The sequence below is a fragment of the Anser cygnoides genome, chromosome 5 (assembly GCF_040182565.1).
Source record: "Anser cygnoides isolate HZ-2024a breed goose chromosome 5, Taihu_goose_T2T_genome, whole genome shotgun sequence".
Taxonomy (NCBI): domain Eukaryota; kingdom Metazoa; phylum Chordata; class Aves; order Anseriformes; family Anatidae; genus Anser; species Anser cygnoides.
In genome coordinates this window covers 10,195,532-10,221,491 of record NC_089877.1, presented here as the reverse complement: position 1 = coordinate 10,221,491, position 25,960 = coordinate 10,195,532, and the positions used below count along the sequence as shown (strand labels likewise).

The 25,960-nt window shown below is 38.8% G+C and overlaps 1 protein-coding gene across 11 annotated transcripts in view; it reads left to right on the top strand.

Annotated features, from left to right (window-relative positions):
• The window catches only part of ANO3 (anoctamin 3), a 256,594-nt gene that overhangs the window by 98,230 nt on the left and 132,404 nt on the right, over positions 1 to 25,960 (top strand). The window contains exon 1 of one of the 11 annotated variants that reach the window (XM_066997447.1): positions 19,416 to 19,543. The exons of the other annotated variants lie outside the window; for them this stretch is intronic. Coding sequence (XP_066853548.1) covers positions 19,498 to 19,543 — 46 coding nt within the window. The 5' untranslated portion in view covers positions 19,416 to 19,497. Of the gene's footprint in view, positions 1 to 19,415; positions 19,544 to 25,960 lie in introns of those variants that run through there. 11 annotated transcript variants of the gene reach the window in all.

The window sequence follows — 25,960 nt, the reverse complement described above, 5'->3', positions numbered from 1 at the left end:
AGTGCCTGAAGTAGTCCAGGCATCATGGTCCAGGTTCCTGATTTCTGTAATTCTGCAGACATGTTTGCTAGAGGAAACATTAGAACTGCACATTTTATTCTGCAATCCTCTAGCAAAGAGGTTTGCAGAACCACTGTCCAGCTTACCTCTGATACACTCCCCAGCCACACTGAGTCTAGTGAGTAAGACCAGACTTACACAGAATATTTCATATGGAAAAGTTCACAAAGCAGTGGACTGCTCTTAGAGAAAAGTGGTTTTCCTTTCGCAAGTCTTTGGAGATTTTTACAGACTTTTCAAAGAAATAATAAACAAAGAACTTTCAACATACTCTTTGCTGACATATCAGTACTAGATAGGAAGTTTATTTCTGTAATGATTCAAAACCAACTCCCAGCACTGCAAGGGATTGCACCGCAGTGTGACAGGACTATTCATCTGCACAATCTGATTTCAGATCTGATTTCAGTTGTGCACTCCATTTAAGAGATTTATTATGTATTGTTTCCCTCTTTAATGTTGTTGACATTTGTACAAATTCAAACACTTAATAAATCATACAGCTGATGCATCAACCTGTTGTAAGTAGGTAGTATGTTGAACACCTGTCAGTTTACTTTTAATCTTGCATAGGTAATTGCTTTCTTCTTTGTACTTCTTTATTTCTCATTGGCCATATTTCCTGCGTGCTTGGAGGCAGCAACTATGCAAAGGAAGAAATGTATGAAGGCAATCATATATATACAAAACTTTATATGTATTGAAAAAATAAAAGGAAATTTTTTTTCTATATTTGGCAGATTCTAAGCTACACTTCTCAGCTATTCTGGGCTTGCGCAGTAGTAAGGGAAAATGTGTCCACAATTTGAATGTAAAAATCATTTTCTCTTAGTTTCTAAGCACTTTCTAGGAATCATTTCAACAGCTAGCACCCAGCAGGGTACTTTGAATGCCCTGCCATCCATATACACTACCTCCTCCACGGGACTTGTTCACCAAATATTTAGATGGTTACATTCAAATTTAGTACTCTGAAAATAGTATGGAAAGCTGATTGTGGATTGGGATCCACTGTGACACAATATGGATTTATGGGGGGGGGGGAGGGAGGATGATGTTAAACTGGTATTTCAAAAAAGAAAAGCAGACAAACTTGGGGAGAAAAAAATCATGGAACCTTCTTTTGTCACTCTTTAGGAAAACAGAAGTACAGTTTATATTAATTTGGAAAAACTGACTCAAGTTCTTTAAACTCAATTGTCAAAAAAACTTGAAAGCTGAAAACATTGCTCCACGAGCTATGAAATTTAGCACTGTGATGAAGGTAGGAATGATCCATGTTTCACTCTTAAAAGCTTTGGGAACAACAACAGCACGTGAACCTCCTGGCTCATCAGGCCAGACCTCTTAAATGGCATCCGCCTCTTTAAGTTACACAGGGTAAGGTATGACTTGCCAACCATAAGTTCAGAAAGAAATTTCTTCCTCGTTGTTAAGATGACAAAGTAGGCCTGTTGAATTTTCAATATGTTGTCTCAGCCTTACTTCCCCCTCGAAGCTGCAGTTGGTAGCTGCTGTTAAGCTGGGATGACAGATTTGAAGGACTTTGTCATCCAGTGTGACAAAGCCTGGTTTCCTACGTAGCAAAACATCAGGGATGATTTTTCAAGTTCCTGTAAATGAAATGGAAACAAATCAGTTTTTAGAAATGTAGAAAATAATCTTTTTGTTACACTTGAGTAGTTCTGTAAATAATATAAACAGAAAAATAACTTCGGTGGTGTGTGTATGAAGATTACCAAATTTAAATAACCTGGGAGAGGACTATAGCAGTGGGGCTGCTAGCACCCTGGCAAACCAGAAAACTGTGACATGAAGCAGAAACAAGAAACTACAACATGCTACATCCAGTGAGATTGTTTTCAGCCTTGCAAGTTTGATTTGTGTGCATGAAACTGCAGAGTTTTGAGGATGTGCTCAGGTGATACTATCAAAATTGATAATATCAAAGAACAGAAAAGTAAAGGATGTGCTTCACTGTCATAAGTACCATTCTTGGTCCAGAGACATTACACTTCAGCTTTCAGTAAGTCTTCCCATATGTTCATTTGATTTTTTTGAAATGTTGAAATGTATTGAGGAGACTTACAATTTCCATTACTACAATTACAACTTAAAGTAGAAGTATACACCCAAAAGGAAGATTGAATCTACTATCCCCATGTAGGCTAATGATATGAAGAAGAAGAAATATGGAACGGTATCCTACTAGAAGAAAAAAGATTTTCAGTAAAATAGGAATATAATGGGTATCTTAGAATGAATTTCTAGGGAAAACTTAAACTTTTAAAGCTCGCTCACTCAAGCCAATAATTATTAGAAATGAACATGACTGGCCTGAATAGCGGAATTATTACTATTTGCAGATTATCCTGTTTCAAGGCCAAGTGCTTTCTACTGCTCTGCTATCAGCTAGACGGAAAACTGTGAGACTAGCTCCAGAGGGAATGAATGGTTCTTCACCATGCTCTTACTTTTCTGTTAGGTTTACTGTGACTAGAACAGTATCGACTTGAATGGTCCCTGTATGTTGTTAGTTGGATGTAAAAACACATTTTAATTTTATTCCATGTGTAAGTTGAATTGCACTTTAAGAAAAGTGTTGGTTCTCTGTACTCTGGAACTGTTCTTTCTTAAAATAAAATAAAAAACTATATCACTGCTAAAGGAAGAAAGAATTTCTCCACTAGAGATTCATTATTCGGTCTAACAAAGTATGTTAATGTAGCTGTGATTCTAGCTTTTATCATCATACGATGTCAATGTTTTTGCAAATCTCAAAGCATTTTTTCTTTCCTTCTCATATCTATGTAATGCATTTACAAGGATGAGAGAAAGAATCATTAATTGTAGAAAGAAGACCATAGAGATTAAGCAATCAGGCCAAATGCATTAGTTCTGTTCATTTTTTCAGCAGATTTCCACCCACTTTCATGGAAAAAATACTGAAGTCTAATATTTTCTGGAAGTAAAATATCTTGTTAAACCACATTATGAGTAGTTTAATATGCATTAAAAACATATAAAGGCATTATAATGTAGATATGGATTATAGTCTGATGATAACAGGACATGACAGTAGGAAAGATCACTGGTTTGAGGCCTCTTTACTGGAAGGCTTCATAGTTCAGTGGTACATTATCACATTTTGCTGGAAGGACTTTAGTTATGAAAAACTGAAATATGCTATCCTTTTAATAAATGTGTAGATTTAAAAGGAAAGAGGGAAAGAAAAAAGACTACGATCTTCAACCTTACCTTTGGTAGGGCAAGTTAAGGATCTGTTCCTTCAGCTGAACCATTCTTTGCCCGCAGTTTTCAAATATTGAATAATGTGAAACTGGAATCATAGATCTGTTTTACCTAAAATGCTGACAGGAAGACTAGTTGCAAGATCTCATTTGCAAGAGGGAGAAATGAGTTTTGCTTTCTAACTTTTTTCCAGAATATATTGTGTAAAATAGTGTTGTACTGGCAGGAGTGGATTAGATGGCCTTAATATACATAGTCATTTGATTTCTGTAGTAGATTTTGGGTCTGGAGGATTAAAGATGGGTCTAAAATACCATATATATTTGGCTGACCCCCCATATCAGGCAAGATAACAGTTTGCTTTGTTTAGGCAGCAGTAGAATTGATATGTTCCACAAATAGTTTTTTAGACCGCTGATATTTTTCCTTTCTCACACTCTTTCATTGCTATTTTTCAATTTGTGCAATAAAATAACTCGAAGACAAATTTTTATTACTGCATAATCTTAATTTAGCTCTAGAGCAGACCAAGCAGAAGAATTTGATGATTCTAGTTCTTTGCTACCAGTGATTTTTGTTACTTAAACTTTATATAATCCCTTCTTAGTTTCTGACTTTTTTTTTTTTTTTTAATTTAGATACTGGCCTTGCAGGTGCTCAAGTAATTACACGTAACCTTAGTGTAAACATTTGCCCTTAAGCTATTTTGTCCTTTATTGAACTCCTTATAAATTGAGTTTATGAGATTACATTTTATGAATACTCATTTTTTATTGCTTTAATCTTTTAGGAGAGTCTAAACTTAATGCACTCTCAACAAAGGAAGAGGCTGTTTGCCCATGGCTTTGTTTCAACAGTCTGATTAAACCACATCTCCCAATGATTCAAAATGCTAAGAGTATAGAGGGCAATACATCCATAAACATATCTTACCTTCCATATCTCTATAAAATTTTGATTTCAAATCTGTTGATTTAGTTTCTTCTTTATATTTTATTTCATATCATACAGTATCCCCATCCTGCATTTTCCTTGTGTCACCTGTGTAGATTGCAACCCACATATTTGGAACCCTGCTCAACAACTTAGGTACAGGATAGAAGGGATTTGCATGTGTTGCACATCTGAGCACGTTGAATGATTTTTTTCTAGCAATTTAAAATTATATTTAGCTAGTTTTGCTCTCCATGTGTCTATCTTTTGGTAAAGCTAACAGGAAAAATTGTATCTGAGAGGCGCAAGAGATTTTTGCCAAGGTATTGCACAGAACAAGAGTGAGAGTGGAACCTAGCCTCCTTTGAGACTTGGCCAGCCTCCACAGCACCACCTGTGGCCTGAATCCCGGGAAGCTGCTTCCCCAGCTTACATTTCTGTGAACAGACATATTCAGAGCAGCCCGAACCTGGGAAGTGGGCAACCCCATGCCTCATTTTACTGTTGGAGCCTGGTGCTGTCTGCCTGTTTACACAAAGCCTCAGCTGGATGTAACTCACAGAGTCCAGCTCCTCAGGAAACACTTTAATGCTTTTAGCTTCTGCACAACGGCATACCAGCATTCCCACCTCAGCAAAGCAGCTGGATAGGTCATGGGCCTTGGAGAGAAAAATGTAGGAGCTGTCGTAGCTGTCTGTGATAGCAGGGGTGCAACACTGATCTTAAAAGATTCAGAGTACTATGCCTTAGAGCATGTAGCTGAGAGTAAATCTGTATTCCAGGTGTCTCCTGTCTAGCAGATGTTTCCTTTCCTCTTACTGTTCTAAGAGGCACTGGTTTGTATAAATTATTAAGTATTTATCATAGTGGCAATTTTCATCCAGCTGAAATCCCATTCTATCAAACACCTTCTCCTGTGGTCACCAATATTTAATTGAAGTGAAGTAGACTTGGGGAGAGCTGGTCTGAGTTATTCCTTATGCTTTCTAGGACAACATTAATCATGAGACTCATGGATGTTCAGTGCTGGCAGATGCAGTTAAATTAATAACCATGGAAAAGGAGAGGAACATGTAGGGCTGAACGCACAGGTGTGGGACGGTGCCCAAGCCAAGGAAGGCATTGGAAGGAAATGTTAGGGTTCCTTTGAAAACTTGGCCTTTAATATCTTTATCTTTCTCATTCTGCTGCTTGTTAAAATAAGGATAACCTTAGTCCTGTTGATTCACAGAGGACAAAATAGGTGGATCATGACGGTATACATTTTCTAGGTTTGTCTTCTTTGCAATTACTTGTATTTGGGTTATATTCATCACTCTTGGTTGTAATTTCAGGTTTCAGCAGCTTGTTTCAAAAAGAAATAAATGCTGAGACTTTTGTGTATTAGTATCTCTTTAGAAATATAAGGTTGAAATGCAAGTACTAACTGTGAATGGCTCGATATTTTTTAATTGAGGCCGGTTAAGGAAATAGAACCAGGGCGCCTTTCTGAGGGTGGAATAATTCCTGTCAGCTCCTGCCTTCTGCAGGCAGGGGTCTGCTTCCAGCCCCCCTACAGATAGGAAAGCTTGTGCCAATGTTCTCCTGCCAGCTCCACCACCTCTGTGTAGTCCTCTTCTCCCAGGGTCCTCTGGCTACTCCAGGACCCATGCCTGCATTGGTTTCGAGAAGTAAAAAAATCAGTCTCTGTGCACGTAGCTTGCTAGGTGCTAGACTGATGAAGTAGCACAGGCACAGCTTGAGCTAACCCCTGCCAAAGAGGAAGAGCAGTAGCAGTCAGCTCTTCCCTGAGAGGGTGACTTTTGGCTTTCACTACTCATGCTTCAGTCTGTTAACTGAAGGAGGACCCCATGGCACAAGTAACTCACCGAAATAATGAACTGATTGATCTGAAACACATCTGAGGCTCACCAGGAAACCGCAGCATGCTTTCTGTTCCTGACGCCTGTCTCAAAATCTGCATCTCGGACAAAAGCAGTGGCGGCCAAATGACAAGTGCCTCGTGTTTACACAAACAGCTATTGAGGCTAGATGTCAGTGAGCATTCCCTCTACCCCCCATACTTTAACGTGGGTTGGCACACTTTATTTCTCCAGTACTGAAAAAAGAATACAAATGAAGATCAGAATAAAGTTCAGCTACCCAACCTCCATTCCTCATTTGCCTCCCACTCTCATCTGCTGCTCTCTTCCGCGAGCACAGGCTCCTTGCTGCAGTGTAAACAGTTTCCCCACTGCGAGCCCTTTCCTACAGACTGACCCGTCAACACCACGATTAACTGATGTATGTTATTGCCACCCTTGCTGTGCTCTTCCTGCCCCCACCACGTGTCGCTGGGGTGGTCCTCGTGTTGAAGTAGAGGGAAGAGCTCCAGGCACACAATGTTTGTAGCGGTAGGGATTGTCTTGGTTTGTGCCCCATCCTAACAGGAGAGACAGTTTGCAGAGAGTACAGCGTGATTTTTCTTTGGGGGGCAGAGGGTGGGGTATCATCAGAGCCCTAAATTTTAAAGAAATTGTGAAGAACTTGAACTCACTTTAACCACTCTTGACAATGCCAGCTGTGAAGTTAGCTTAACTCTTCTAGGTTTATTCTGTTTTTCCATTATTTTGTTCAGAAGACGAATGCATGTATATAGTGCTTTTATACATAGTCATCTTTTTATTCTTTTCCATTTGATGGTTTCATGAGCTATGGGCAAAGAGGAAAGTAATTTATATTCTTTTTTTTCTTTTTTTTTTTTTCCAATTTTACTTTCACCTGATTTCTCAAATACTTTATTCTTCTGACATTCTGGGGGGGTGGTAAATGTCTGGCAAACTCATAATCCTAAAGCGTCAGCTGATCTCTAAAGAGGTGGCTCTGGTCCTTGCTCCATTACAACAGATGCATGATTTGTTCTTGCCATTGCTTATTGTGCTAGTAATATTATATCGTTATGACACTATCTTTACCTCTGGTGTTAGTTTGACCTAGTGAAAAATAAATCTCTCTTTTGAAATATCCAGAATTAAGAAGAAATATCCTGAAGTTAAATTTTGAAATGCCAAGAAATTCTGCATTTTTTTATTAGACTGACCAAAAAACTAATGTCTTCAGAATAAAAAGTATCTTCTAATCATTACTCTTTGTTATAAGGATTATTTTTCAGACTGGATTTCTATTGCTGCAATATGTGATTTAGTTATACTTTTTAACCTTACCTGGGGACACTAAGCCGAAATGTAAAATGCATGGTAGTACAGTACCGTAATATCTCAAAAATTTCATATATTTCTGGATAATTTACAGTCAGTTTTATTTACACTATTCCACGTGAATCTGTTTAGGTATGTAAAATCCCTATCAGTTACTAAGTTTACTCAGCAGAAAAGAACCTGGTGCTGTTTATACTGGCCTGTGGATGTCACTGTTACGATACAAATCTGACTAAAAATAGCCGTGTGTAACGTCGTATAGTGCCATCAATTAATCAAAAAAAAAAAAAAGCTCACATTTCTTTATAAACTGTCATTGCTGTGAATCCCTTAAGTAGGAGAGAAGAAGGTGAGTAGAGGCAGGTAACGGTCCTCTGCAGCCGCTCGTGGGGTGGGAGGGAAACATCTTCTACACAGAAGCTACATTTACAATTGAAAAATATGGCAATAGATAGTACCCTAAGCTACTTTCCAAAAATACTGGGCAAAGATAAAAATATATATATAAATAAAATCTCGGAGTGTGTAAGGGCACAGTGGACTGAAAAGTAGAATCAACATGAGGTAGCAGACTAAGATATCTTCTTGACAGCTTTTTGTTGCCTTTTGTCAGTCAACTACCAGTCACAAAACTCATGGCTTTAGTTCTTCGTTGCTGTTGGAATGCTAGTTAGTTTAAACAGAAGGGTTGCTTGGGTGTATGCCAAATCTATGCTGTATATGCACACGCACACACAGACTATGTATATATACACACACGTGTATATATTTAAAATGCATGTAAGTTTTTGTCTCAGCTGTCATGCATGACTTAAAAAGTGTTGCTGTTAGAGACAGAGAGATGGCAGAGTGGTGAGAAAAAAGTACGAGTTGCAGGGGGCTCTGAAGATTACTTGACATCTATCTCCCCTGAAGAATCTTAAATCCCAACTCAGTCCCTTGATAGGGTACATAGTAAAGTATTGTAAAGACTGTTCTGTTAGTGTGACTGTTTTCATGGAAAAAGCAGTGAGAAATATGCATATATGTATATTTGTACGTATGTATTTGTGTAAGTAAAGAGTTCAACTTCTCACCAATCCACAGGTGTTCCCTGAGCAATCCTTTCCACTCCATGCTGTCCAGAACCATCCAGGTGGTTCTTAACAGCTTTTGTTGACTATGGGTTTTGCAGCTATAAGGTTTCCCAGGTAAAGTTCTAAGCTGATGTTGAACTGAGCTTTGTTCGATTCCTAAGACCTTTAACAGGAGAAACGTGGAAAAACATGGGGCTTTTAATTTAGGGCAATACCCATTTAAATTCAAGGTGCTGACAGTGTGCCCTACCTCTCTTAAAATGTCCAATTTGTAGGGATGCTGCTGCCTCACCACAAGCACCTTGCCACTTTTCTTCTTATGTTCCAGAGCCTCTTGCTTTAGTCATGCCAGCTTACACGTCTTAACCAAATTAGAAAATCAGGTTTTGCTAGTAACCTGGTAAAAAAAATAAATAAAAAAAAATCCTGAAGTAGTTAAAAATACGATACTGCTTTTTTGAATCTTAAAATGAATATTAAAATAGAGGGTATAATGGCTGAATCCTACCTACCTACTGGCCTTTCTGATGCAAATACAGGCTGGGGGTGGGAGAAAAATGTTTGCCAGGTAAGCCTCTCTGTCTCTACATGCATGTTGTATTGGGGACATATTCTGGAACATTCTTCTCCTACAATATTTTGGGAAACTGAAGGATTAGGTTCAAGAGACACTGTATAAGCTTCCTAATGCAATCTTGCTGAAATATGATCTCTTCATACTTCTAAAGGAGTAAGGAAGAGAAGAATGCTTCAGTATTCATTTTAAATATTATACCACTGTTCTTACGGCTCTGAGTGCACATCATAAAGCCATTGAGTGCTTCTGCTGTGTGCTGACAGCATGTGCTTTTGAGATATGCACAGAAACAAGAAGTGTGTGACAGACTGAGGTGAGCTGGCACGTTCATTCTGAGAAACTGTAGTGCTTGGATTTGGACAATGAGGAGCTACAGAAGTACTGTGTAGCTGTTGTGTTCACTTGGTAGGGGGAAATGACATCTACTGATTTCAAGTGCAAAGTGCTTGTATATATTTCAAAGACAAAGTTACAACGAGTGTGTGGAAACAACTTGCAGATTTCGCCTTGGGTGCTTTGAGACTGACAAATATTTTTTCTGATCTTGATAGTTTGCTTCAACTGTGAAGTTCTAAACGATGCTGAAATAAGATATAATGCAGACAGTTCACCTTACTTCTGCAGCAATAATAATTTGCAGCAGAAATATTCAGGAACAGTGTTTGCTTAAAGAGCAATACAAACAGCTGAGCACAGCTGAGCAGGCTATTGAGACAGCAATTTAGAACATGTAAAATCAAAATGCAGTATGCAAGTAAGAAATAGGTACATGTTGGTTTTTAATTTTCTTTTTGTGATGATCATGGAAATAGAATTGATTACTCATGTCTCTTCATGCACTACCAAGCATATGTTTCTTAATAAAATGCATGCAAATTAACTGAGAGACCGAAACTGCTAAAGATGAGCATTTCAAAAAAGTTTTTTTAATTTATGAGAATACTTTTTCAGAGTAACTATCACGGATAATTTAGTTGCACAATGCTTCCTTGTTTTTAGTAATCAGGATAGTTCCAAGCTTGCATAATAATCATGAATATATGTATAACAACAATGTTACTGTTCCTAAAAATTTTGAAGGCTAGAATTTTGAATTTTGAATTTTTAATTGAATTAGAATTTTGAAGGCTAGACTTTATACAACAAAGGAAAGGCAGACTTGGGAAGCAGTGTCTGTGCACACTTTATTTTCCTACTGACTCAAAGGTAAATAATCTGTTATATTTAAAACAAAGATATTGTATGCAATGCTTCTAGGTTTTTGTTAGTTCAGGTCTGCAGGGTCACATAAATGAACATAGTCAGTGGGATGAAGCAAGCCTGAATTTAATAAGGTGATAGATTCAGTTACCCAGTAGCTCTCTTTATGTATATCATTCTAATAGGAGCATTTCCGTTAATTGAAATGAAGATAGTTAACATTTGCTATGAAGTAAAGGCAAGAACCTCGTGGACTTTCATCCAGTCTTGAACTACAGACCCCTTATGCACTCCTATTTCTCCTCTAATCCAACCCCAGAAATGAAAGGTGTAAAACAATATGGTAATAAGTTTCTTAATAGGCTTAGTTTAGCAACCCAAGCTGTAGAGGACAAGTTTTGGAAGAAGCATCCATTTTTCCTATTTCTCTGTTGAACTTGGACAGAATCGGAAAGTTCCTCATTTCCAGCATGGGCCCTGGCCATTAACTGGTCCCCTCGCCAACTCGTAGGAGCCTGCACAAATGCCTATAGACTAGATATAGACATACTATCTGTACCTGTATATATTCCTTCATCTTCTCACCCCACAGTTAAATGGTATGAAAGGATATCATGCTTCTTGCACAGTTGTCTTATAGGGAAATAGTGTGAGGAAGGGATGCAGAACAAATTCTTCACTTTTTATTTGCTTTGTCTAAAGAAAACCATGTTAAAACTGCTCTATGCCCTTCCATCTACCACGAAAGCAAAAAGAAAAATGCCACTTTTCTCTTAGGAGAAATAAATATAATATATATTATATTATATATTATATATATATATATAAAATATAAAATATAAAATAAATATATATATTATATTATATATAATATAAAATATAAAATAAATATATATTATGTATACTTATTTTTTCAGAATATTACATCATTTAAATGCAAAAGATTGAGGATAAGACTATTTTTGTAGGCAACTGCAAAAATACACAGAGATAACCATGAAAATATAGTACTTAGAGAAACTGAGAATAAGAATTTAAATTCAGAAAGTGGGGATGAAGAGGAAAAAAATATGTATATGATTTTAGGTAATTCTGACCTGAATTCTGTTTTTGCAGGTGCATCTAGCTAGTAGACCACAAGTGTCAGCATTCATACGGTAGTATATTATTCTTTAACAGTATGTACTATATATTCCAAGAATTTTTTTTCTTCAGTGTTTGGCATGTAATAACTATTTGTCTGGGATGCAAGTGATGTACAACTATCCTGTCTGCAGTGAGTTTGCTTGGATCATGTTAGAGGTGTAGAAATAAATGTATCTTCTGAGGACAAGTCGTATTTTACAGACAAATAGACTATGCGTGCATAGGAACAAAGCATAATCTAGTTACCTTTTTAAATACATCCTTGAGAATGTTTACGGCTTATTTTGGCTCAAGTCCTTTTAGCTCATGAGGTCTATGACAGTGCCATTAAATCAGCGTGGTGCTTGTAGATAAGGAAAGCTCTCCTTTCCCATCATCTACTTCCTGATGTCTCTCTTTTCTTTGGGTGTCATGCAGTCATGTATTACTTGGACTTTCTGGGTTGAAAATTGACAAGACGGTATTTGAATTCTAAAATATTTTTCTTCATGACATTTAAAAGGGAAATATGTAAGCATATTTTTGTTATTTGACACTTTCAGCCAGATTGATAAATCATCACCACCAAATCACAAGCAATTTGAGATCATAAGTATGCTTGAAAATCTTGCATCACCTTTCTATCAGCCACAGGTATTATGAAAATCTAAGTAAAATACTCAGTTATGGAACAAAGCTCTGTAATAAAAGAAAAACAAAACAACAAAAAAGCCTTTTGTTTTGAAAACCCACATTATTGCAGTTGGATTTGATGCTAAATTCTGTAGTTTTAAGGACACTCATAATATATAAAAGAGCATCTGCGCTATCATTATTGCCTCTTTTCTGGTTAGGTAACAGTATAGTTCCCCCCAGGTCAGGATATAGGATGGCTAGACCAGATGGCACCATACCACTTTGGATACAGAACACTGCCTATAGCACTAATGGCAGGAGGCATGAGTCTTGTGGGAGTTGACCTGGTATAGCCAAGCAGGCAAGTTGTGTGGTGGTGGAACGCAGAAGTCCGTGGGATGGGTTAACCCACCTCATTATGTTTGTTCCAAAATGACGGGGAGGTGATTGATGCATGGTAAATGCGTGGGGGGGCTCACAGCTCACACGTTTGGCATCGATCTGCTCTCAGATGCTGCTGTCAGAGAAAATACATGCTAGTGGCAGAGCTCGAATGAGGATGTAAGGCCCAGCATGGGGTTATGCAGCCATAAAACAGCCTAATCATGCAGCAGGAAATAAGGCCAAAGCTGTATGTGAGCATGATACCGAAGAGAGAAATTTCTGTGAAGATGCTAACTGAAACACCCTGTTACAATTTTGTTGATGAAAATGCAAAGAAAAAATAGGCATCCTTGAAAAAATTCTCAGTGGTTTCTTTTGCTTCAGAGGATGGCAGGTTGTCTGACAAGGAATGCAGGCATGCTGTGAGATAAATTTAAAAGTAAAATTATCATGTCTGAACCTATGTCTGATCGCGTCAATGCTTTATACAAGTTGGAAAGGAGAAGTCTGATATTGCTGTGTAGTGGCATTACATTGCTGTGCTAGCTGCTGCCAAGAGGATACATCAGTTTTTTGGTTCAAACATTTTATTGTCCGCATTACTGTAATGCCTAGGACTTGCAGTCGCAGACTTAGAGATTGCTGGTTTGACTTCCTTGAAGAATCGCAAAGCAAGAAAATCTGCCTTTCCTGAATGAACCTTAGCAATTAATTTCACTTCTTCCACACATGCAGGTAGTGTGACAAACTCCTGTACCCTTGCCCTACTGTTTTCATCTTGCTGTGCATGGAGACAGCCAAATGACTTGCAGGTAGAGGTTTTGTGTATGAAGTGGCTGGCTATGCTCATAAACCATGTTCATTCTTCTTCTCTTTTCCGTTTTCTTTCTGCTCCTTTTAAGAGTTTAAAAGGTGCCTTTTCCTGACTTTTTTTGTTTGCGGGAGGGAATAAAAAACTGTAGTTGGAAAAGAATCAGGTCTGTGGCCAAATAATTCCAAATCATAACTATGAGATTCTAAACAAAACTAGCTTGGAGGTCATGAACGGCTCTCAGAAATGGAACAGAGGACTGATATCTAAGCCAAGAAGCTGATGACCCAAAAAAACAGTAGCAAATCTAGGAGCAAACTTCTAAGCAACAACTTATAACTTTTTTTTCTTTTCTTTTCTTTTCTTTTTTTTTTTTTTGCTGTAGATTTAGACTACACAGCTAAGAATTGACAAATTTTAAAAGTTTCAGTTATTGTTATAGACATTGTCAAGGAACATGGTTTTAAAGAAAAGATGCACAGATTTTCAAAATAGATCTAAACAGTGGAAACAGACATTATACAATAGGTTTATTACTGATAGTGATTTTTTAGTCAAATTATGGACTATGTTCATATAAACAATATTATATGTTCTTTACTTAACAAATTAGGCTGTTAAGCAGAAACAGAATTGCATTGCAGCAATTCATAGGCTGATACTGCAGAGCTGGAGAACACTAATCTCTTGTGCTGTTTACTTCAGATAAGAAGCAAAATAAGAAAACACACATATAATATGAAATAAAAATGACTGTTGAAAGTTGCCTACTTAGGAAATTTGGATAGGGTTATATATCGGATGCTGTTACTATAGTTATCTTTCATGCTCTTCACCTGCTTCGTGACTTCAGTGCTTTCTCTATGATCTTTTAGTATTGTTGCAGAAGGATTATATCACTTCTGTAAAGGTCTGTTCCAAGGATTACAGCATGTTCCACGTTCAAGGATCCCAAACTCTCTTTTGGCCCAAATCTTTTATAACAAAATGGAGCTTCTTTGCTGAAAAAAAAAAAATAAGAAATAAATTTTAAAAAATAATAATTTGTGGTAAACATTAACTATAAGTTTGTCTCTGTTCCTTGTTTTAGATGGATAAATTATGGCCAAAGCTGGAAAAGTAATTCTATTTAAGGATGTAAATATGAATCTATAAAGCATAAGCCTAAAAATATGCATGCAAGTACAGTGAGCTATCGAATCAAAGCCCAAATGCTTTATATCAGGCAGAAAACACAGACCTTGTGGATATAAGAAATTTCTACCTAGTTAGAGAGAAAAGGTCTATTAAATTACCATAGAAATTAAATATTAAAATATGGAAATCAGTGAGTTTCATGGGTTTGTGTCTTAGCAACACAAAGTAAAATCTTTATAGAAATGTTCCATTTTTTAATTCATCTATTACAAACTTTAGCTCTGTAATCTGCTTTCTAGACCTTCTCCATTGTGACTGACAGCTTTATCAGACTTAATGAGGGACCTCCTCATCATGCTCGTGCCTATGGCAAAATTCCTACTGTTTTCAGTAAGAACAGAACATTTGCGAATAATTTTACTGTTCTGCTAAAGAAAACTGGCAAATATCAAACAAGATGAATTTTGTATTGTGGAGCTTTAAAATAGTACAGAAATGTCCTCCTTGCAAGAGTTGTGCTCAACAATTCTCTAACCGTTATTTTTTCATACTATTTAAGTCTGTTGATAGAAAATCAGTAATTTTGGATGGTGCTGTAAACGTGCAGTGTCAGACAACATTTGAGACCAAGGAATTGCTCTGGTGTTCTCAAAGGTCTTGCAAAATATTACCGTATATTACTGGCCATTTAGCATCATCTTTCTATTTCACGCTTCAATGAGTGACATAAGTAAGCATTCAACCAAGTCCTTCACTAAACATATGGAAAAAAATGCATAACTTCATAGTTTGTTTTAATAACAGTTCCAAATTGTGTGTTTTCTTCATAATTTAAATTTGCTATTTCCCACTTCTTTGAATTTGCTTATTATGTATTTTGTTAAAACCATTGGAGGTCATCTAATCCACCCTCATGTTTTGGAGCTTTACCATTGTCATTACTAACCTGGGTCAGACATAGTTTGGTCAAGCCTTGTTTTGGAAATATTCAAGAATGGATATTTCACTACTTTGTCACCTGTTCTTATGGTGCATTACCAATATAATATTTTTTTCTCAATGTTCAATCTAAACCTCACACATGGCTGTTGTCATTAATCAGATCATCTAGCACTAAGTAGAGTTTTATACTGTCATCCACGTAACTATTTTCAAGTTAGTTGTAGGCTGCTAGAAGTCCTTAGTTTGTTTATTTTTTTTCCAATTGAGTTCATTTTCTTATAATTGTTGCAGTTCACATATTAAGGACCCCTGATCATCTTGGAGAAGTTCTATAGAACAGCTACACGGTCTTTCAAAACCATTCCTGAACTGAGAGGGTGCGGAGGAGCAAAGCTAGACAGAATTGTATATGCAGCTCAAGTAGTGCCAAGGGAAGGTTAATAACCATTTGGTCTGTTGGCCACATTTCTCCTAAGGTTTGCTTTATTTGTGATGCAAGTGCACTGTTAGTTGGCTGTTGTTCAAGCTGGTGTTTCCCATAACCTTCAGGTCTTTTCCCATCAGTGCTGCTGCTCAGGCTGAATTGATGTACGGGGTTTTTCCAGGTGCAGAATTCAGCATTTGTTGAACCTCATGAGTTTCTGCTGGAGGAAGTTTAGTTCTCTTTCTGGGCAATAGGTAACAGCTGGCTACAATTACTTTTTGATATGGCTACATTTCTCAGGGAAATAGTTGGCGTATGCCACTTATCACAGGATAACTATGTTTTAATATAAAGTTTTAATTTCATGTGGCTTTCTGAAAAGTACTGTGAAAGTACAAATTTCAGTTTAAATCATCTCTCTCTCATAGCCTGTTTTCCTAGCAAAACAACATCCTGATAAGTAGAAAGTAAAATCTGGAGACTCAATCTTCCTTTTATCAGGTGAAATTTTTACAGATCCCAAGAAGTAGATATGTACATAAAGCTACACATTCTGTGATCAAATGAAACCAAATGAGGAACTCTTAATTTCTAATCTGTCCTGACAAAGACTCCGTCTCATGAAAAAGACATGTCTGAGTCTGCAAATCTGTCTATAAAACAGAGTTCATTCGAAACTGAGTACCTCAAACCTGAGCTAAAACTCAAGATGATGTACAGGCATATGAACTTTAACTTTTGAGTCACAATTTTGATTCTGATTATTATAGACTTAGAGAGTTTAAGTCTAATTCTGTTTGATCCTGATCTCTTCATCAAGTCCACAGTTTTGATCTATTGTAGAAACGGTTTACAAAATGTCACACTGAAGGATAGTGTGAGTCTTACCTTAACATGACTTCAAAAGAGAGAGTATTCATTAGGGAGTGAGGGTGGATTTTTGAGTTTACTTTAACCTTCAGAGCCAATGTTTGCGTATATGAAGCTTAAGAATTTGTGCATTTCCTATATTTCTTAGCCATTAATTCATATTGTTCTGTTATCTATAATATAAAAAAGCTATCTAAACTGGTCCAATATCTCTCCTTTTCTGAAGAATTAATGTTCCAGATTGTGATATTACCATACTTTAACGCTATCAAGCTTACTCAGTTGACAGTGTCAACAATTTAATTTAAACCACCTTTGTAGAGGTATTTTTATTTCTCTTTGCAGACCTTACCCTTACTTAGCTGTTGTAGTTTCATGCATATGTGCTACATACTGCTAAAAATAGAGCTGCATTATTAAGAAACAAGTAGAAAAATAACACTTTTCTGTCCTCAGGTTTAATTCCTCTGCTGGGTTTCTGATCACAGACTTAGTTTTAGCCTTAGTCTTTCTCTCCCCATCGTTCCGTGTACTAATACGGTTGGATCAACCTGAATTCAGGAGTTCTGTAACTCTCCGTATGGGACCACGGACAAGAAATGGGATGGATGGCCTAGAGTACCACGTAGCTGATGGACTCTTTTCCGAGGGTGTGCGAAAGAACCTCTCTAGGCTGTATTTTTACTTACTAGCACCTTTTTTCTTTCTCCTTATTGTAGGTTATTATCATACAAGAGCAGTTCTCTTATGGTTTTACTCTGTTAATGAAGGGAGCTGAAAGTGTGTTTCTCCTCTACTTCACCTTTAAGTCAGAAGTGTCAGCCAAGGTCTCTTGTAGGAATAGGTCTGGCCTCTACAGCCTTACAAAGGTTTAGACTATTACAATGAAGAACTACATCTGCTGCTTGCAGACTATATATGATTAGTTATTATTAAGTTTATAGTATCTTTTATGTTATATTTTTGTGGGTTTTTTTTGTGTCCCCCCCCCCCCCCCCCCCGTCTGTCAGTCACTGGGTTTACATTTCAGTTTTACTTCCCTACTTCTTCATTCTAATGTTGTAATGTTGTAATTAAAGTTTGAAAGCAAAGAACTTAATTCTCCCATTTCTTTTCGCCTTCTTCTGATTTTCCAGCATTGGTTGATGACCAAGAGCCAGCTTGGCTTCTTGGCTCCGCTTGCTTTATTCTGCTGTGCAACACCAATAGTGCTGTCTCTCAGCAGGAAAGAGCTGTTCCCAGCAGCTTTGGAAGCAGTTTTCCTGAGATTGCAGGAGTGCAGAGCAATGTCTCATCTCTTACGTTCAGTGTGCAGAAGGACACCAGAGACTGACAGACGAGTAGGATCATGTCTTAACAGCACCATAGCTTCTGTATCTTTTCTTAAACTGACAACAAACCTTTTACAACTGTTCAAAAAACACCCCACAACATTTGGTCAGCTATCCTGAGGAGGTAAGTACTTTTTTTTTTTTTTTCTTCTTGAATTACGATAACAGTTGGAACCGTCAGCTTCGTCTTACATAAGTGCTGCCTGGTATACTCTAGAAGAAATTCCTGGAGAATACCTCCCTGCCATTTTAAAAAAACCTATCTATGTACAAGCACCTTTGTATGGATGTATTTGTTTATGTGCAGCTGTTTAGTATATTTTCATAATGTAAAAAAAAACTTAATATTTATATACATATATATATATAGTAGTTATTTAACTGCACTGATACAGACCAAGCAGTACAACTTCCTAGTACAGACCGGCCTGTAGTAAGGGGTGGCAAACATGTCATTTGTTAAGCAGATGGTATGCTACAAACCCCAGTCAACTGTGGAAAAGTTTTATCTTGGCTTTACTACCAGACAAATCTCTAGTGCACCTTCTAGCACGCAAGCAGACCTACTGACTCTTTAGGAACGAAACAAATTTTGTCACCAGCTGCACAGGTGATTTACTTCTGGGAGTTAAGTAATGCGTGTGACCCTCAATGGAGAAAAGGGTTGCTAGATAGTGCTGGAAGCGGGGTGGAATACCAGACTGAGCATGCAACTGAGCGAATTTAGGAAGAACAAGGAAACAGATTATTGTGGTCAGAAAAAAAAATGGCAACACAACATTCAACAGAGGTTGAGTGACGCTACCTCGAAACGTAGCGCAGCACAAGCCCTGAGCAGGGGGAGGTAGGGAAAGAAATTAACGCTTATAATTTTGCATTTTTCATTATCTTGAATGATCCTGTTGGCATCCGTCATGGAGAAAAGGAAAATTAGAACATAAATAACATAGCAATGGGACGCAGCAGGCCTCAAGTGTGCAGTGTAGTGTCTTTCTGTAAAAAGCTATGTGTAGCAAGACGAAGACTAAGCTTGTAAACGTGAAAAAATCTGGTGACATAACAGGAGTTTATGGAGTGATGACAGGAAGAAGCGGCTGACATGCCAAGTTACACAGATGTAAGGGCATTTATTGCTGCGTGCAGGAGGTGCGATTTCTCTAGGTGACTTTCCTTAGCCTCCCGTGTAACACCTGATTTCTTTTCAAGGGAAGGGGCAGCACAGCGGGGGGTGATGTCGGGTCCGGGGGCGATGCCGGCCGTACGGGGGCTGGGGCTGGGGCTGGGGCTGGGGCTGAGGGAGCGGGGCCCGGAGCCGAGCCCCTTCACCCTCCTCGGGGCGGTCTCGGGGGCGCCCGCCGCCATTCCGAGGCCTCCGCCGCGCGGCGGGCCGGGCCGGGCCGCCCGTTACCACAGCAACGGGGGCTGCGGGCCGGGCCGGGGCGGGCCGAGCCCGGCCCGGGGCGGGGCGGGCCGGGCCGCCGGGCTCCCGCCTCCCGCGGCCGGCGGGCAGGGAGAGGCGGCGGGCTGCCGAGCGGCGGCACGATGGTGCACCACTCGGGCTCCATCCAGTCCTTTCGGCAGCAGAAAGGTCAGTGGCGGCGCGGGGCAGGGCGGGGGGCGGCTGCGGGGGCGCCGCCTGCGGCAGGTGCCTGCCGGCAGCCGCAGCGCAGCGCAGCCCCTCGCCGCCCTCCGGGGTTGCGGCGGCTGCACGGGGCCGGGGTCCCCTCCCCTCCCCTCCCCTCTCCTCGGGGAGAAAAGTTTTGCCCCCGTAGGACGGGCGGTCCATCGCTGGGATGCGGGAGCGGAGCAGCGGCTGCGGGGGGCTGCCCGCCGCGCTCCCACCAGGGGCAGGGGTGCAGAGGGGACACCCCTAGGACACCCCTCGGGTCCCCTTGGCTGGCAGAACACGGGCTGTGCTGGCCAGCAAGCGCTATGGTGAATACGTCCTCCGCTGGGGTTAGGGATGCTGCGAAGCCTTTGCTGTGGTTGCGATGGTAAACGGTCCTTTCCCCAGTAAACTCCCAGTATTTTTTCCTAATCGTGGAACCCATACTCTTTTCCTGCGTTATATTTTTCTTTTTCTTCTAATTCTCCTTTGTCAGGTAACACGAAACCCAGATTTGTTTCACAATCAGCATCCTTCCATGCTTCCTCTAGTTTTAGTTGTTAAACAACTCTTTTTTTTCGGAGTACAGTATGTCATAAATTATGATTTAATACGGCGCTCTCCATACATAAGTCATGGGCTCACTTATTGGATTTGCCCTCATTCAAGTTCTTGTGTTTGAATGGCTAGTGAGAAATAAATAATTCAAAGCACTTATTCCATTCTGGTAATCCCATGATAAATTTAGTTCCTTGCTGTAGAGGTTTTGCATTTACTGCCTATCTTACATGCAGTAATGAGCAGTGCTGTTACACATTGCATCTAGTTTATCGAGTACAAAGTTAATTAAACAGGATAAGAAAATCTTTTTTTTCAAGTGCCATGGATGCGTTTATAAAAGCATCAAGTGATTTGAATCTATGTTGTAAATCTGTGGTTTTTGTTGTTCTTGGTTTTTTTTTTTTTAATTAGAAAACTTTTTTTTACATTACAGTAATGATTAGTTGGAGTCCCTGTCAAGGCTCTTCAGGAGCTGTTCAGCTGCTATGTAATAATATTGGGGAAAAAATAGCCCCAAACTAACTTCATCATATTCTAGCTCAGGGAAGATGTTTAATTGCTTTGAAACCAAGCTGCGCTGCACAATTTAAGAAATTGTGTGTTTGTGGTAGTCATAAAACTTAATAATAATCTAGTGTTTTTAACCAGTAACCTACTGAGAAGCAGATCCTTCTCTTTTCCTTACACCTGAAGAAATCCTGAGTAAGGTACTGAGCCAGTACTGAGATTTTGAAAAAGGGAGAATGCTCTTGTGGAGCTATGTAGCCTAAACAGCACAACTGGGCTGTGCATCGCTTTCCTGATAACCTCATCTGCAGTGTGATGTGTGCTAAATCTATCTGAATGAGTTTGGTCTCAGCTTTTCTCAACCTGCTGCTTCTGGGGATGCGGGAGGACAGCATGAAATCTTGGGTGAAAGGCTACAGAAAAACTAAGAAAACACAAATCACAATCAAGAACTCATCATCTAATCAGGAGGTGTTTGAAAGAAGTGGAGAATCTGGCACCTTGTCGTTGGCGGAAACTGATCGCAGAAGCTGAGCATCATGTCATTGCCTTCAGTTTTTCCAAACTCGGTCTTTTATGTTATTCTCCTACTTTAAGATTCCAGTGAAGTTCTGTTCTAACTTAGCGTAGCTGAGATTTTGACTAAATGCTCTATTTTTTTTCTAGCTGCTCACAGAACTGTGCCCTAAATTCCCTTTTTTTTTTTTTTTTTAAAAAAAATCAGTGGTAATCCCCATGAAATGGCCAACTGCCCATCACAGCTGTGCCTTACATGCTTCACTTGCATTAAGACCAAGCTTCATTTCTTTTGCGGGGGATTGAAGGGGCATAACTTTTATGTGGATTCTCAATCATATAGGAAAGGTATAAAGCAACAAAAACAATAGTTGATGAAAAAAACAGAAATTGATGTTAACCTTTTTAGATGCAGCGGCTGTATACCTGCTGCCGTATAATGCAATATTCAAACCAACTTGAAGAGAGGTAACATTTAAGATAGGAGATTGAATGGCTTAGATAGCATTGTGTTTCTTTACCTTACCTGCTCTGAGTGCTTTTTACTAGCTGAGAAGACAAATAGCATTTTTTGTACCAAAGCTATCTTTACAAGGCTTGAGAGAATTAAAACCAAGTTCTCCAGGCTCTTGGGTGTGTGGGAGTCCTCAACAGAGAAGAAAACCAAGAAAAATGCATTTATACCCCAAGGGTTTGTCTCTCGTTGGAGTTTGTTTTCTTTCTTCTGTTTTTCCTCCTTGGCAGAGTGAGGAGCTGTTCGCAGTAGGAGGCTGCCACTGTAACGTGCCAGTGTGGTTGTGTCTTGCTGCCGCTTCAGGTTGTATACGCAGAGTGAAACTCTCAGTTTTCAAAAGCAGCAGTATAGCACAGCATAGTGTTATGAAAACGCTGTGAGGTTTGAAGAAAGAATCTCGTTCACCCCTACAATTTTTGTTCCCCTTCTCCTATCTGAAGGTATCCCTATCAAAAAGAGCAATGTGCAGAAGGTAGACTAATCCATGTGTCTGCACAGTAGTGCATTAGATCTGTTGAGCCATCTGTAGAATATTGCTATTTTTAACTTCTGTTGTGGCAGAAGTTGCTTTTTCTGAAATTACTTTCCTCAGAAATATTCTCAAATATGTCATTATTTCATATACTATGCCGTACCTTTATACTTCTTATCTTTTCAAAGGGGGATTCAACCTATGGCCTCATAAGAATTATGTCGAGGGGAAAAGGAAGAAATGTTTCTTAGTTCTTTAGAAGAGAAAAATCTCCCATCAGATGTTAATTTGCAGTTTTGCTTAATACCTCTAAGTAATAAATAACTGTCCAGGAAGGACAACCAAGAATGAGGTAAAGTTGCTGAAGACAACAAAGACTGTCTCCATAGACACTTTGTAGCTTAATAATTCCAGGGAAAGACAGCTGGCTGGGATTTGGTAGTTGATCTCAAGCACAGTCAAGTAGCATCCTTTTAAATGCAGAAGATCAAAGTGTGTGGTGGCCTTATGGTAGACTTTGTGGAGCTTGGAATGGATACGGGTCTGGTGCAAAGCAACTGCTTGTTTCCCTAAGAAGCTTCACTGAAAAATGCTTCAGAAGGAGAGGCAACCTAAGGCTTGGAAGAGGCTCTTCTTTTAACAGGCACTTCATTGTGAGTGGATTTGAATGTTTCTGGCCTGACAGAAGGTAAAACCTACGTTCTGGGTGTGGGTCAAGGCCATAGTGATGCTTTCAAATTTTAGGATCTAGATTTTTAGCCCTGATAAACAGACCACAATTTCCTGTGTGCTCTGTTGGGTGCTCTTACTGACTGTTGTTCTTTTTTAATGCCTCTATTAAAGCTTTTTAATGAGAGATAAAGGCTGGGAGAAATAAAAGAAAATATATTCTTGCTGTAAAACTGAGGATTTTTTTTAGCATGTTGTATGAGCTTTAGGGACATGGATTGCAGATTAAATCCAGTGCCTAGCTTGAGGTGCTTCTCATTCTTTCTGTTCAAGTTGTGTAACAGGACAGAAAGGTGTTCAGCAACTTCAATTCACAGCGTGGCTTTTCTTAGTGAGTGCTGATTTAGCTCCTCGAGGGATTTATCCTTGGAATTGCCTGATTTCTGAGCAAATTGGGCATTTCCACAAAGGATGTACTCCAAGATCTGAACTGATCAGTGCCAAATATTTTGTTTAATTTCTTAAATTTGTTATCTGAAGTTGTAGTGTGTTTTAGATAGTTTGAGGATTGGATTGAGAACCTCTAAAAATCTACAGTCTTCCCTATATGGGAGCACTTGTTACTTCATTAACTGCTCTTTGTTAATGAACAAACACCTTTGAGCTTCTTAGAGGAGCACTGCTGTTTTGGAGTAGAGCATTTTTGTTGTTATTTTTTACTGTAATTTTAAGATCTTAATGATCTGCATTACTTATAAAGTAACTTGTGAATTCAATTTGCATCCAGGTTGTGAATTTAAAGGAGGGTTTGTAAAGATCACCTGTGTTTATAGTGCTCCAGAGTTTTCAGCATTCAGAAATTTAGAGTTCTAATTAGGATTTTCTTGGAGAATTCTCCAAGGATGTTTGATACTTCATTGGCTCTGGTGGATCTAGTACACTTAGTAATCCAAAGAAGCTGCTGAAAGCTACTAGAAGATGCATTCTGTCTTGCAAGTTCATGAGAAGTTGTCTTTTACCTGTTTTTCGCAGGAGCAGAAAGAACAGGTTTTCATATTAGCATGAGGAAAAGAATTTTTAGGGCTCAACTCTTTCATTTGTATTCCCAGGAGCAAACTAGCATCTACTGAAAATTTCAAAGCTATCCTCATCCTGACTCTGAAAGCTGAGACCAGCACAGCTATTAATACACTCCTTTAAAAGGATACCATATTCAAATGGTGCCATTTATAATGCTCTGTCGGTGCACTGAAAAGCCAAGCCTAATTTTTTAAAAAGACTTACACCTGAATGTATTTGCTCTTATATTTGTTGCCTGGTACAGCTACGCAGTTTAAGGTGCGCTTCCTCTTTTTCAATCAAACATCTTAGAAGAGCCCATAATCAGTCTTTTTATTCCAGACTGTGCTGTTGTGGTATAGAACTTAATTGAAAATAGTCATTAAATATGGCTTGTTTAACCTCCTATTATACAGTGCTCTAGAAGTCTTGTTATGTTTTTCCTCACTGAGCAACTATTTAAAATGAGAAACCAAAGGAAATCTGAGTTTCTGGTTTGCCGCATTGCTCTGCTGTCTGGCTGCAGATGATGACCCTGTGGTAAGATGTCTGGGCATTAGCTTCCTACACGCTGATTTAAGTACAGCTTAGCAGGGTATTATCTGTGGTCAAACCTTGTACCTGTTCCAGAGCTTTTCGTATCTCCCTCACTAAGGACCTGTTAAAATAGGCATCCTGTGCCAACACTGATTTTCTTTAGAGCTCTCATTTTACCATTTATACTTCGTTGCACATCACCACAAAAGTACAAGTTCCAGGCCTGTCTCCGTGTTTTGGTTGGTTTGTTTCACTTTTTTTTTTTTTTTTTCAGTTTTGAAATCTGCTAAGTGAAGAAGATTAATGAAACAAGTCTGGCAGTGTGAATTATTCTCTTGAGTATTTGTAATAATAGTTTTAGTATACTGGATTTGATTTTATAAAATTTTGCAAAAAAAAATTAGCAGTAGTCAGCAGTTTGTGATTAAGTATATTTTATGGCTTCAACCGTGACAAACTGAACAATTGTCTCAAGTAGAGGCAGTCCCAAATCCCAAGCTCTACAGTTAGGTAGCAGTGAACGAAGTGATGTGTTTTTTCATTGAAAAGTTGGGGTTGGGGTGAACGACTTGCATTTTTGGTATGCTGTGATAGCAGAAACTAATTGTGCTAAATCCACGTTTGACAAGCAACAAGTCTGGTTTTCTGCTTGGGCCTGTCTGCAGTGAAGAAGGTAGGGTGGCTGTGTTGTCTCGAGTTGGATACTGGATGAGATTTGCAGAAAGAATGATACATGTATAACATTACTCAGGATACAAATCTTTCCACTCCCTTTACAAGCTCATTTTATAATCACTTCAGTTCTATGGTAGGCTATTTACTGAAGATGAGTGTAACTCAAAACTAAGCTACAGTGTACAGCAATATGTTTTAACAACTCTGAGCCTCAATGAATGCAAATTCATCTCTGTTTGCTCAGAATGAGATTCTGAGTCTGCCTCAATTTGGGTTATCATCTGGCTTGTGAGGGCTTGAAGCCAGTGTGACTACTTAAGTGAGGAATTGTTCATTTCCCTGACTGGTGAGGTCGCAGCTTAATTCACGATTCATTTGACTATTTTAAATGGGGTTTTGAAGAGGATGATATCTTAGTTATGCTTTTGGGTCATCTCCAATATGCAAGAGCCAGGAAAACAGTAACATTTATGATGCAACTATTTGACCTGTTTAAAGGGAGGAGCTCTTGAAAAAAACAGAACCCACGGAAACACGCTGAATTAGCTTGTCTTTGCAGTTAGAGGAAGGGAGTATAGCTTGAAGAGCACTCTGTATGAAGAGTATCTGCAAAAACCACTTTTGAACAACGGCATGCCACTGTTTGTATGGTGTTTGTTTTTTTATTTAGTAATAAAGTACAGCCAGACGACACATGGGTTTTCTTGCTGCTTTGCTGCAATTCTTACTGGATTTCAGCATAGCACTGATTGCTCAAGGGAAATGCACAAACAAAAGAAAGTAGAGCGCTCGCAAATGTACATTGAAAAATTCATAATTACATCACAGTTACTGAAGAGCTGTAGCTAGTCACGCACACTCCAGATAATTACTGTGACGATGGAAAGAT